Genomic DNA, 14,715 nt, shown 5'->3' with positions numbered 1-14,715 from the left:
TAACATATAAAATGAAAATCTTTAGGGGACTTTGAGGGATTCTGCCCCCCTGCCCCCTATTTTGATAAATGAAAAAGAGTTGATCGCAATATTACAAACTAAGTTAATAATTGCATTAAAGAAAATTTAAATATTGATATACATTGGTGTTTGAACTTAAATGTAAACATTTAAATACTCAAGGTTTTTTTTAATTCAAAATAATTAATTAAATTAATTAATAATAAACAATAGAAATAAGATATCGCGAAATTCGAAATTTTCCTACAACAGTTTGTGCATATTAAAAATTATTGTTTAACTTAGGGCAACATAGAAATTAAAAGTTTTCATCTAATTCTGATTTATAATTAGGCAATTTATCCAATTTATTAAAAATCCTATAAATACCAGCTCAGAGCTTTTAACTTGTTTCATTAATATAATGCAATATAAAACTGAAACTGATGTTTATCTCTGATCCAATGGAATAACCCAGAAAAGTTTTGGTTTAACATAGCAATTTATTGGGTATGAGTTTAAAATGGTTACCATTGGCCAAAATGTTTACAATTAAGGCTTTGCAACAATCTCATTTGACTCTAAAAGTGTTATCTTGAGTGTTTCTATGATCATAAATGGATCCTAGAAACCTGGCATTTGTACAAATGACAGATATTTTTATTTTACACTTCACTAGTAATTTTTTTAGATTTTTTTTTTTTTTTAATATATTTGCATGTCACCTCCCTAAGCCACCATAAAGGAACAGCTGGTATTAGATGACAGCTGATCAGCAAGCTGTATGGTTTACATTTATAGTTAGTTGCTTATATTATGACTGTAAGATTGTTAACTACTTTTTATTTAAAAGACCCTTTATTTTTCTTGATACCTCTTTCAACTGCTGCATTAGTTTTTTCAAGGGCAGTATGTTCTTTTAAGCCATTTTTTATTTTGTAAAAATGATTATAAACCTTATATATATATTCCAGTTTAAATACAGTGAAACTTCAGTAATTGGACACACTGATAATCCAGGTAACTCGACATTTATTTTTCTTAGGGTTGGCCTAATGCTAACTTCAATGGCCGAAAATCTTTCTAACATGACACACATTTTGCTAGAACCCCTATAGGTCAACATCCAATTGCTTTTCTAGTTCAATTCATTCTTTCATATTGACCTTTTCTCAAAATTTTAGAAAAGCTCTTTTAGAGAATTCTATCTTTTATCCAGGGGAGTCAGCAACCACTCTGTGCTGTTAGTGCAATTCTGATAGGGTAGGATAAAATGTACACCATGGGAGGCGTGTAGAGAAAGAAGGCACCATTATTTGTTTTCTAAACAAGTGTGAGCAGGACTTGTTTTTTTAGCAGATCTGACTAACAAGAAGCTTTTATCTCTTTTCAACAATTATGTATTTATTCCTCACAAGATATTCAAATCTATTATTGTTTTTAAAAAGAAAGAAAACAAAATAAAAAATTCATTTACTGGAATTAATTTTCGTAATGTGAATGTTAAGCATTAATAAGTATAAGTGATACAGACAGAAAATTTTTAGGAATTAAAATATTAGAACCCCAGTAAGTTGAGGAAAAGTTGCGAGTTATGTCATTAAGCTGGGGGGGGGGATCCGGACAAAAAAAAATTCCATGCAAATAATAATGTTTTCCAATTGTCATTAAAAAAATATCAAAATCCATTGAATACGAGAGGTGCAAAAATACTAATTTATTTCTTCATTTGGTATGAGGGGAGGAGGAAAGGTAATTTACTTTATTTAGAGCATATTATTACTAAACAATTAGGCCATTGATTTTTAATGGGTGTTGTGTTAAATGTAATTTCAAGAAGTTAACAGGATGAATTTGTTGTTGTGTAGCAGTAAAACTATAATGGAAAACAGTTCCACGTAACAATTTTTCTCAAACGTAAAAAGGGGGGGGGGGGGGAGGTGCAGATCCTGAAAGTACTAGAAACTGCATGATTATGAATTGGTGTTAAGACTCTACTTTTGTTTCAAGTTGTCTGGACTAAAATGCAGTAATCCGTATGCAGATATACTTGTCTGCAACTTTTGAATCTCATCAGAATGTCTATAGGTTAAACAATTTTTAACTATTTCAAATAAAAAAAAACTTGAATATTAAATTAATATGTTTGAGTTTAATATTTAACACACTTTATATTTAAATTTTTTAAATAATTGCTGGGAACTCTTGTTTCAAAGACATGGAAGAGCTTTTCTCTATGATGCTTTCGTTGTTTCTATGGGGGAGGGGACAGAATCCCTAAAAGACCTGTAACTTTTTTCATAGGAAAAGTTGGGGCACATACTCATGAACATTTTTTCTTTAAATCATGATTTTTAAAACTGACCCCGATGTTAAAAATTTAACATTTCTAATAATGGTTTTTTGACCAAAAAAAAAATCAAAATGTTTAACTTTCTGATTTTTTAAAAAATTTTAATATAAATTAAGATTATTATAATATTTTTTATAAAAATATTCAAAGTCTTAACATTGTTAATGAATATTTTCAAAAAGGTAATATCATTAGTTGCTGAGAAACATTTTTTCCCATTAACAACAGCTCAGTTGAGTGTCTTTAAAAATGACAAAAAAAATGCAAAATCGAAAAATTTCAGAAGTCTACAAATTTAAAAAACATTGAGATTGAAACAAAAGAGACTAAGGGGTTGCTTTTAACCACAAAATAAGGACGTATACCAAGTTTCATCAAAATCTGATATGGTAGGTGTTAAAAACCCATTTTTGTGGTTGATTTGACATATTTTAAACTATTTCAAATAAAATAAAAAATTGAATTTTTTTATTATATTTGAGTTTCATATTCAACACACTGTATTTTTCAATTTTTATCATAACTGTTGACAATTCTGGTTTTAAGAATATGGAAGAGATTGTACAATGTTTTACACTATTTTTCCCGAATGTGGGGAGGAGGGGGAGCAGAATCCCTAAAAGTCCCCTAATGTTTTTCATTGGATAAGTTAGAGTACATATTCATGATCATTTTTTAAAAAAATCATGATTTTTAAAGCTGACCCTCTTGTTGAAATTCAGATTTTTGCCAACACCTTTTTTTGAAAAAAAAAATTCAAAATTTTCAATTTTCTAATTAAAAAAAAAAAAATTTGCGCAAACTAAGATTTTAAAGATATTTTTTATCAACATGTTCAAAGTCTTTCTATTTTCTGTAAAAATTTTCAGAAAGATTATAGCATTAGTTACCAAGAAATAATTTTTTTTCATAAACAACATCATCTCAGTTTGAGTGTCTCGAAAATGAAATAAAATGTAAAATCGCCAAATTTCAAAAGGCTATAAAATCAAAACGCATTGATACTGAAAGAAAAAAAATTAGGGGGTTGCTTGTAACCATAAAGGGATGAAGTATACCAAGTTTGATCAAATTCCGAGACGGTGGGTGTTAAAATCCCATTTTTGTGGTTGATTTGACGTGGAATGACCCAGAGGGGAGATCCTCAATTTGAGCCATAGAAAACGGCAATTTTGTCCCAAATGTGACACCTCCTATTTTTCATTAAAAGTAAAAATTTGAAAGGGTAATGAATAAAATTTTTTCGCTTTTTTCCCCTGACTGTTCACATTTCTAGAAGTAATACGTAGTAGTTTCATTTTAATGAATTAATTGCCTGTCAGAGACGACCGAGATCAAGTTAAAATAAAATTTATACAGTAAACCCTCATTTTACGCGGTTTTATTTCACTCAAAATTGATTAAAAGTGGTGTAAGATTTGACACCTTCATTTTATTTTGATTTTATGCGGATGCGGCATTGCAAATGGACAAAATTTTCCCCTCTTTCAAAATTCAACCTCCTAAGATTGTATGTGACATGTAACAAATTGCATCCTGTGATGCCAATAAGTGAGCTTAGACCACTGGAGACATTTCTTGTTTATTGATTTCAGAGCTCATTCCAGAAGTAAAGATATTAAATTCATACAATACGAAGCTCTCTGGAAGAAAAGCTTTTAACCCTCTGGCAGTCCAGGGTCATGAGTAAGATACGTGAAATTCTTCCCCATAAAACTTTTTTTTCGAGTAACTTGCCATGTAAAACAAGTGTCCTACCTTCTATCAATGCCTAGCTACTGCCCTGCGCCTCCGACAGTTTGACAACAAACATTTAGCATCAGAAAAGAAAGTAAAATGCTTCTGAAACATGCTCACTAGGGAGTTATATGACATTCAAAACCATCAGAGAGCTTTAAAAGTGACAAAGGAGAGTGAAACCAAAAAGGATACAACATTGATGACGCATTACCAAAAGCTTTCACCCTGAAAATTCTGAGCCTTTCTTGACGATGTCAAAAAAAAACAAAAAAACTTGGATTTGTTAGTGAAGGAAGATATTGTCGTTGAAATGACATGAGTGATTATGCATGCGTTAATGCTCGACTGCAGAGAAATACAGTAGACCCTCGTTCTACGCGGATTTATTTTATGCGGTTTTGATTATACGTAGTTTAAGGTTTGACACCTTTATTTTATTTTACGCAGATGAGTTTCGGTTTTACGCAAATGCAGCAATGCAAATAGATAAAAATTTTTCCTCTTTCAAAATCCAAACTCCTAAAGATTGCAGATTACACGTCATCAACTGCATTTTGGTGTGCTAATATTCAAGCTTGGGCCACTGGAGACATTTTATGTGATTGGTTCCTGAGCTCTTTCTAGAAGTAAAATTATTAAACTCACATAGTTCAGAACATCAGAACTCACTAGAAGAAGAGCTTTCAGGAGTGACAAAGGAGGCCAAAACCAATGAAGATATTGACGTCGGTGACGCACTACAAAAAATGTTCACATTGAAAATTTTTATCCATTCCTAGACAATAGAAATGATCTTTCTGGTTTGTTAGTGAAGGAAAATCTATCATGGAAATGACGCAAGTGATCATTGATTCATTAATGCTCTGCAAAGAATTATAGAGAAAAATGCTTAATGACTGCCAAAAAACTATCATAGCCAGCTCTTCTTTATAAACAGAGCACAAAATTAGTTTGTTTTCTTTATGCATTTTGTGCATAGAAATCATTATGAGTACACATTAAACTTATTATACAATTAATCATTACTAGAATGTAGTATTTTGTTATCTACGGAACCAAACCCCTATTTTAACACTAGTATTAGATCTCAATTTAAGGGGTTTCGATTTACATGGAATTTCCTTGGCGCGTAACCGCTGCATAAAATGAGGGTCTACTGTATAATAAATGTCTGCCAAAAGAAAATCTTTACCAGCTCCTTTTTATAAAAACTAAGTTTTTTCATCTTTTATCAACGTTGTGCATATATGTATCGGAATAAGTTCACATTAAATTTATCTATCACTTTAATGAAGTTTTTCTCTTCATTTATGTTTCCTAACCCCCATTTTAACACTACTATCTAGTCGTTAAGTCTTAATTTACGCGACATTTCCATGAAATGTAACCCCTGCGTAAAACAAGAGTTTACTGTACATACAGTCAATTGGCAATAACTCGAATATTACCCGAACTCAAAGTCCTGATTCCTTTGTCTTTAATTCCATGCTAATTATTCTCAATATCTCGAAGTTAACTTCCTCTAACTAGAAGTTATTTTAAAGATGACTCGAAATTTATTTTGAGAAAATGAAAAGAAAAGAAGAGAAACAAGTGACTATGAAAGAAAAATTAGTTCACCTTCACTTGCAAACCATGCATTAAGCAAGAAGTACATCTGTTGAGCCAATGTGTGATTAAGGAGTTACTTGTGCGGAAATGACTTAGCTTGTTTTCTTCTGTTGTACTGTACAGTTTACACTTAGACATGCTGCTGGACTAGGAATCTGCTTTTGAGCTGTCAGGTTGTCAATTCAACTGATTGTACCTTTAATCAAAGGCTGACCTAGGTTAAGATGAGTTCCCCTTCATTTTTTACTTTAAAGATGTCTGAGCGAAAGTTAAAACTTGGATTTAGAAAGTAAAGTAAATCTTTTTTCTGATATTGAAAGGTATCCAACTATGAAAAAGAAAAATATTGCCTTGATCTATGGAATACCTCCAAATACCTTCTCAATGATATTAAAAGAAAAAGAAAAAGTTCTAAACGGTAGAATCCATGAATCTGAATGGGAAACGAATGAAGATGTGCACCTTTCCCGAAGTAGAATCGTTTCTATTCAAGTGGTTCCACGTTTTTTTTTCTGTCAATATTTTTGATTAAACTGTACAAATTGCAACGGCACCAGTAACAGACAACCATAAGTTTGGATTTAAATAATAAGAATTTTAGGTGACAAAACTGATGTTGCTGTGACCCATGAATACGGTGCAACCATCTAGTGTTATCACAGTGAAATTTATGCACCAGTTGGTTTTTACAGCAGTGGTGGAAGGTTATGAACAGCTACCATGAGGTCTGTTAGTGTTTCATGTTTATTTGAATTTAATTAGGTTTTAGATCTAAAAATAAAGAACTTTTGCACATTTTGAAGAGAATAGGAGAATTCTGTCCATTACTCATGCTTTCCTCATCCTATCTGTTACTGTGTATCATCAGAATTTTTGGTGTCTGTTACTGGGGGTCCGACCTTTTTTCAAACTTGAGCAAATAAAAACATAATAAATTAATTCAGAGGATCCAGAAGTATATTTAAGCGCTTCCAAGCTCTCAAAGCAAGATGTTCTAAGTGACCATTACTCCAAATCTCAGGATCCAGTATATAGCCCAAGTACTTTGGGTGTTTCTCCACCACCAGGGGATGTCCGTTCATAAAGATGCTTGGTTGAAAGTTATATAATTTTCTGTTGGTTGTGAAGAATCCCACGGTTGATTTAGAAGGGTTCAAGTCTAGTTTGTGGTCCGAGGCAAAGTTCCATATCTCAGACAGAGCCTCTCATTCACTGTCTCTTCAACCTTTTGAATATCAGAGTCTGAACTCAAGACAATATCTAGAACAATATCGTCTGCGAACATATCTACTTCACAGCTCCCAATAGCCTTTTTGATTCCAGCAATGAAATTTGTAAACAAAAAGAGACTCAAAACTGAGCCCTGGGAAACGCCTTGACTTATCCTGAAATCCTTTGAGGTCGCATTATTGAACTTTACTCTAAAGTGTCTATTTCTAAAAAAATCATAAATCCAAGGCAGAATCCTGCTACAAATGCCAAACTTATCATGCAATTTGGTAATCAGTTTCTGAGTCCAGACTTTGTGGAATGCAGTTTACTGTAGTTTTGACTGTAGTATACATACTTTACAGAAGTATTTCAAAATGAAAATTGCTTTCCCATTATTTTAAATAAACTTGTTAAATCTTATACAAATGTCTGTGCATTAAATCAGGAACATGAGTACTTAGCATCAGGGTTTGTGATTTTTTTTTATTTTTTGAAAAAATCAAAAAAGTCTGATTTTTTTTATTTAAATTGGATTTTTTAAAATTTAAATCAGATTTTTTAAAATTAAATTTATAATTATTTATTACTTTTCATTTATAAACGTAATACATTTCATACAGTAGATGAATTCATTCAGCTTACTTTTGAAACTAAGATAAGTTCTCTAACTATTCAATACATTTTTAAGATTTATAAATACGTTATAATACTTTACATTTATAAACATAATATATTTCATACAGTAGATGAATTTATTCAGCTTACTTTTCAAAATAAGATAAGTTCTCTAACTACTCAATACATTTTTAAGATTTATAAATACGTTATAATTCTTCGATAAGAAGTAATTTTGTTTTATGCTTTGCTTAAAAATATGGTTTCCATTATCATGTACGTTTTAGTGTAAAAGAATATGTTGAGCAATTACTTTTCCTAATTATATCAGTGATGGTGTATGAGAAAAACTGAAAATTTTATTTGGTTTTATAATGAATTGAACTGTAATTTTGGAGTAAAAGCAATATTGCAAGAAGGAAAATCTGTTTCACACGCATCAAGAGAGCTCTATGTAGTTTTGCCTATTGAAGTTAAGATTGTATAATGCAGTGTAGTTAAATTTAGAGCTACAGATTCTAAAAATGCTAAATTAATTTATAAAAATAAAATTAACTGATTTTAATTAAAGATTTTGATTTTAAAAAAGCACTTGATTAAAATCAATTGATTCAAATCAAGCTGATTTAAATCAACAAACCCTGTTTAGCATGTAAGACTTTTGAAAAATCAATTGGTCAAGTGGAAAAATATGCATGAAGAAGGGGATATACGAGTGATAGACTACTGTAATGTAAAATTTATTTTAATTATTATCACTCAAATCACGTGCATGCAATTGCTCTGGCTTACCGTTGTGTTTTTCATTGGCTTCCTCTGAATTGTATTTCTTAGAGATTTCAAACAGAAAAAAGTTTTATACTTCAAAAAAAAAATAATAATAAAGCATTTTTAAAAATTATTTAAAACAAGATCTGCTCAAAAAATTAAATATAGAAATGATTAAACAATGAACAGGTTTTTTTTAAAATTGAAATTAAACTTTTTTGCATTTGAATTCTGTCAAATTAGAGCTGTACATATATTTTTAAGTTGTGATCTTATTTATATTTTAGTATTTATTTAACAAAATTTCTGTCCTTAGATTTTCTTAAAACCAAACGAGGAACGGTTGGAACCAACGTGCCACTCAATAAAGAAACATTTACGAAACAAGATTTAACATCATTGATTGAACTGCACCCACCCATATGCATGCCCAATGGTAATGTGGGAACAAAGACAAGTTATTTCTTAGAGCAGATAAAAGCATGCAGGTTACCTCCATCTCTTATTTCGAGACTCGGCCTTCAATTTCCGAGAAATCGTGCTAGGAGAATCTATGGAAATGTGCCCTTGGAATATCAAAAGGGTTCTAGGAAACAGCCCTCAATCTCCAAGTGGAAAGATGTTCATTCAAGAGGAAAATGGTCTTTCCAAACATCGTCTGAATTAAGATCTAAACACAAAGATGATGAGAAGGTATGTTTTAGTTTTTATGTAAGGTTAATTGATGCAAAAAGTTTATCAATTCAACACTTCCAAAAAAATCTGTGGTGTTGAGAAGTGTTACGTGAAACTTATTGTAGAAAATAAAACTGCTCAGTCAATTTTTTGATGAGATAAAAAATGAAAAGTAAAAAAGCAGATCAACGTGCCCCACCTCCAATATGTACGAAGACAGTGTACTATCAATAAGTAAGATGATTTAGTGTAAAATGTTGTGTTTCCCCATTAAGCGACTGTCCATATAAAGGATGTCCCACTTTTTTTTCAGCATTTTGACCCTCACCCCCTCTTTTAGTCTTAAATTTCATTATATAGCTGAAATTCTACGTATGGATAGCATTAAAATACCATTAAATTCCATTTAAATTAGTTTTAATTTCTTATAAGAATTTTAAGGTACATATTGTTTCAGCAATTAAACACTCAATATTTATTGATTTGAAGATTTTTTATTCCTCATTTTGGCTTTTCTCTAGACATGCTTCCGAAACAAGGAGGCTAAAATATCCGGTTACCGTTATCCTGTTAGAGATTATCCCAGCTGTGCAATTTCGTCGGCAGGAATGGGTTGGCCGTACATTTATGCCAAAATAAAATGAAAAATTACTTTTAGCTTTTCCAGCTGATGTACCGATTTTTGACTGTTGCTGCTACATCTACTGAACAAGCTAGAACTGATTTTTCTCATTTTATTTCATCATAACTGCAGGGCTGTTCCATTCCACCTGCTTTCGTGCTTTCCCAATCCTGCCGACTCTTTCCTACTTTTCTTTGTACTTCTTTTATGAATAAATTATATTCTCAATGTTTTCCCAATAGATGGAGTTTTTAAAGAAGTTGTATCTTTACCCTTACTGGAATACCTTGCTTCACAAGTTTTACACTTGGACCCGAATTAAATTGGGTAAAAAGGCTGAAGTCCGTTTTCATATTTGCAGATCTAGACACAGATAATCTGTATCCATATCCGCAGATCTGTATTATTAATGATCCAGCACATCACTATCACAAACTCATAATCTCCCGTCAAAGTGTGACATCAATTGTGGACATCCCCAAAGTACAATAAAGTTTCAGTTTGTTAAAATAATGTTCAGTTAGTTAAAAAGAATTATTTTTGCAGTGAGTGAGAGTATATTGTGTATATTGTATTTTTCATACTTCTCTTTTATTCATCACATTTATAAAGACTAGAATCATAAACACATGCTCTTTACTCTACGGAAAAAAAACTTGACTCGTGTTGTGTCATTTCAGAAACATAAAAATATTTCGAAACGCAAATCATTCAACGTGTAAAACCCAATTGAGCATGATTTTTAACATTTAGGCTTAAAAAATAGGCCTTGAGCATTGCAAAAAGTTCAAGTATACCATGTTTTTTTTTTTTTTTCCCAAATTGCACCTTTGTTCCTTTTTTTACATGGCATTGTGTTCTAAACAGTTATTATGTTTGTGAAAAAAGTGATTAGTAAGCCAAAAATGTTTACTGGCCACTGTCCAGCATAGTTACATAGTATAAGGATTTATGCATGCACACGGTCTGCAAATACTTTTGCTGCTGTGCAAAAAAATTAGGGGGCCCATCACAAATGACTTTTACCGGACCATCTCCATATTGTTTGAATTCCCTACATATATTTCACTTCTCATTTTAAAAATCTCGGGCTCCTTTCAGGCTCAGGGCTATGCCAACAGGTTTCTCTTCTCTCGCCTTGTGCACGCTCCTGCTGTGCAGATACATTTGTTATGTAAATGTGTATCTTCTGATAATTGTTAATTTACTATTAATATTAAAAATTGGTTTTCTTCAAAATCTGTAGACAAACTAATGGGGAAAAGTTCATCCCTTGCTTTTACAGATACATCAGAGGAAGCAAAAGGCAGTATCTTACTAAATAAAATCTATCCATTAAATTGTTCTTCATGCCCCCTGACTAAGAAACTTAGAAGTTAAAGTATGTAAAATGTTATATTGCAAACACGTGTTTCAGGGTTATGAAGATCCACTTTTCAATGCAAAAAGATGTGTGCTTATGGATTCAAAGCCTATCTTTAATTTTAAAAATTTAGCTCATGTTGGAATTGGATGATTTTGCATCCATAAGCTCACATCATTTTGCATTAAAAAATGGGCCCCTTGTATCCCAGAAACACATGTTTGCAATTTTGTGCTTCATAACTTTTTTTTATTTTAAATTTTCATCTGAAAGATATTATTCATTTCTTATGTTTTTTTTTTTTTTTAATGCTTTTGGAATCTGCCATTCTTTCTTTTGTTATGGACTATCAAGAGTCACTTTTTTTTAGCTGTGTGTGTCAATATTTTACTTTTTGCTTACTTTACTGGGTAGTAACTGAAAATTGCAATTTTCAGGTCTATTCTTTTTCCCTTCTAACTTCTAAGTCCTGAAAGCTTTTTTTTCAAATGAATTTTGGAGCATTTCAATCTGATGTGTACATTTCTTTTATTTTTTCTTTCAAAAAAAAAAGAATGAAATACATGTGGGCATTGAGCAACCTCATTGTGAACACCCTTAATTTATAATTATAATGTCTGCTTAGTGGCAAGCAAAAATAATATTTGTTGTAGATTATTTTAATAAAAGACAGCTTCAACATTTAAATTTTACACATTGCTTTATAGTTGTGCATGTGTACAAATGAGCTGATCTGATAACTAATTATTTTGGCTTTTCTCAGATGACTTTACATCCAAAAACTTCCCCTTTTGTGCTTTAAAAAATGGGTACCTCAAATTCCTAAAACATGTTTCTGCAATCGATTGTTAATTTGTGGTTGATTCAAGGTTGAGTGTCCAAACTAACTTTGCTGCACAAAGTTTTTTATTCATTTTGTATTCAAATGAGCCATAAAACCAGTTACTTATACTCCTCATATTAATGTATCTTTGTGTTATATGCTCAGTTTAAGTGCTCAAGAAAGCTTTCAAATCGACAAAAATGTAATCTCATGTACTAACCTTCAAATCATTTCAAAATGCTCTTTAAAAGTTTTCTTCCCTTTCAACATTATGAAATAATCTGCGTTTGGGCAATTTGATTGATCACATTGCACAAATGTATTATTACATAAACACAAGTTGAGCAAATTCTCAGGGTTGGCAAAAACCCAGGTTTTTTTTTTTAAAGCCCATGGACCCAGGGTTTTTTTAAAATAAAACCCCAAAAAAAACCCAACTAAAGCTGGGTTTTTTAAAAGAAATGTGTGTTTTTTTTTTTTTTTTGTCTTTTTTCAGGGAAAATGTGAGGTACTTGTAGCATATTGTAACGTAAGTATATGGACAAAGCACAAAAATTGTCTTGGGGTAAAAAAAGCTGGAAAATTCAGCATTTTCTGAAGAAAAGTAAAAAAGACGACAAAACCCAAGTATGGTGAAGTTTCAGATTCTTTGGTTTCCATGATTATCAACAGTTAAGATAAAATTACTTCTCGAGTGATAAAATCTATTGTACGTTTGTAATAACTACTTTTTTTTTTCTTTTCTTTCTTTTCTTTTCTTTTTTTTTTTTTTTGCATTTTGCATTTTGCTTTATTGTATTTCATTTTGTTATGCAAAACTACTGTAGAACCTCATGTAGTTTAAATCAGGGGTGCAGAAAATGTTTTTAACGCCAACATTTCCCCCAATCCGTATGAAAATTTCCCCAAAATTTTACAATATGCTATATGTTTCAGATAAAATATTCATTCCTATTACTATAGGTAGAGATAGTTTGGGGGGGAAAAAAAGCAATTGCATCTTTAAAACTAATAGAATGAACTAGTAGCCTTAGAACTCGGTATCTAAAAAGCAAATTAAGTAAATGCATGTAAGTTTTAATTAAAATATCATATCTGCATTTATTTTAAATGTAAATTATTATCCAACAAATAGTTGATGAAAATATAAAGAGTGGTGATGCAAAAGAAAATGCATTCAAAATACACTTGCAGAAAAAAAAATTGGATTTTTCTTTTTTTTAAATCAAATCTGCAAAATTTTCCCCAGATGGTTCAAATTTCCCCCGATCCTAGATCGCCAGATCGGACATATTCTGCACCCGTGGTTTAAATCCCTTTTTACTGAATTCCAACTTAATCAAGACATTTCTTTGAATTTTATGTTGCCTGTTTTTCTATTTCTGTGTACAGAGTAAGAAATATTAAACTTTTTCATAAGATAATGAAAATACTGTACAGCCTATTCTGTTTTCTGTCTGACCATTTGAAACCTGTTAATTTCTAAAAAATACACCTTGTTTATTCGAGATTTGTGACTTGTTGGTTTGCAGAAAATAATTTGGATGAAAGCCTTTTAGCTGGAGTAGTTTTCTCTGTACAATCTACAAATATTGAGAAAATCAGACGTGACAGGACTTAGTCAAGATAATTTGAGTTATTTATTGACCAGTTAAAGAAAAAGGTTAAATATATTTGTTTAAAATCTTTGAAGTATTTTTTTTAATGCTGTTAAGAGTTAAGAAATACTATAAAAGTTCAAAATTCATTTTTATGTCCATTGCCTGTAATGAAGAAGAAATAAAAAAGAAATTTAAATTGTGAAAATATTAAATTAATTAAATTTTTTTAAAACTTCTCGGAAAATTTCAAAAAAAACCCCCAAAATTGGGCTAAATGATCGATTTTTTTAAATGGGTTTTTTCAAAAAAAAAAAAAAAAAAACCCATTGGGTCCAATCCGGCCAATTCTGCAAATTCTTCCTTATTCCAATTCCTAAACAAGCTTTAAAAAAAGGATAAATTATTTTTCTTTGGAGCTTGTTTACAAAAATGAAGTGAGCAGTCAATATAAGGCTTAGAAAAAACCTACCCATGTTAGAAAACTAGAAAAAATTAGTGTCCAAAAAATTACTGAGACATATAGAACAACATCAAGGTAGCTAGGAAAAAAAATAGTTTTAAAAGATCTGTTTTTCCACCTTAAAATAATTGCAAAATGTATTTAAAAAATCAGTCTGAAAATAAAAAGTTAAAATTATGCCTTAATAAAAATTTGAATAAAACCACATGTTGCCTTTTTGTCTGCAGAATTCAGAATCAGAAGGTGAAGAGGAATGGGATCGTCATGAAGCACTTCATGATGACGTAACTGGTCAAGAGAGAACGAAGGAACGGCTCTTTGAAGAAAAAATTGAATTGAAATGGGAAAAGGGTGGCTCTGGTTTAGTTTTCTATACAGATGCTCAATTTTGGGATGCAAAAGCAGGGGACTTTGATGAAAAGACTGCAGATGACTGGGATGTAGACACAAGTATTTATACAGAACCTCGTAAGTTTTTTTTTTAAATCATGTATGTTGTTGGGAGATTGCACTGTTTTAATGCCACTTTCCTCATGTTTTGGTTTATTAAATATAAATAACATAAATTCAGCTTCTATTCACATTTCAATAATTCTCTGGGTGTTTTATAATCCTAGATCATTGTTAATAACAAATCTTGATCAATGACTGCATACTGGGTTAAATTTTGTCGGCAGATTAATATTTTTTTAAACTGGCTTTCTTTTTTAAAGACTGAAATTTCATACCTTTAACTGTTAAATAAAATCTAATTTTAAAAGAAAGTCCTTAAGAGTCACACTGGCACAACAGTTCCGGTAGATGTTAAAAACTCACACTATTTTTTCAAAAGTTTGAAAGCTAAAAATGTTTAAAGAAGGCAGTCTTTTAAA

At 30.9% G+C, this 14,715-nt stretch overlaps 1 protein-coding gene across 1 annotated transcript in view; it reads left to right on the top strand.

Moving 5' to 3' along the window:
* Positions 1-14,715, top strand: part of LOC129217374 (G patch domain-containing protein 3-like) — a 31,262-nt gene that overhangs the window by 1,215 nt on the left and 15,332 nt on the right. Inside the window, exons 2-3 of the mRNA XM_054851663.1 lie at positions 8,616-8,992; positions 14,071-14,311. Coding sequence (XP_054707638.1) covers positions 8,616-8,992; positions 14,071-14,311 — 618 coding nt within the window. The remainder of the gene's footprint in view (positions 1-8,615; positions 8,993-14,070; positions 14,312-14,715) is intronic.

Source organism: Uloborus diversus, chromosome 2, assembly GCF_026930045.1.
Source record: "Uloborus diversus isolate 005 chromosome 2, Udiv.v.3.1, whole genome shotgun sequence".
NCBI lineage: Eukaryota > Metazoa > Arthropoda > Arachnida > Araneae > Uloboridae > Uloborus > Uloborus diversus.
The sequence above is the reverse complement of the archived record's forward strand: the minus strand, read 5'-3'. Positions and strand labels throughout refer to the sequence as shown.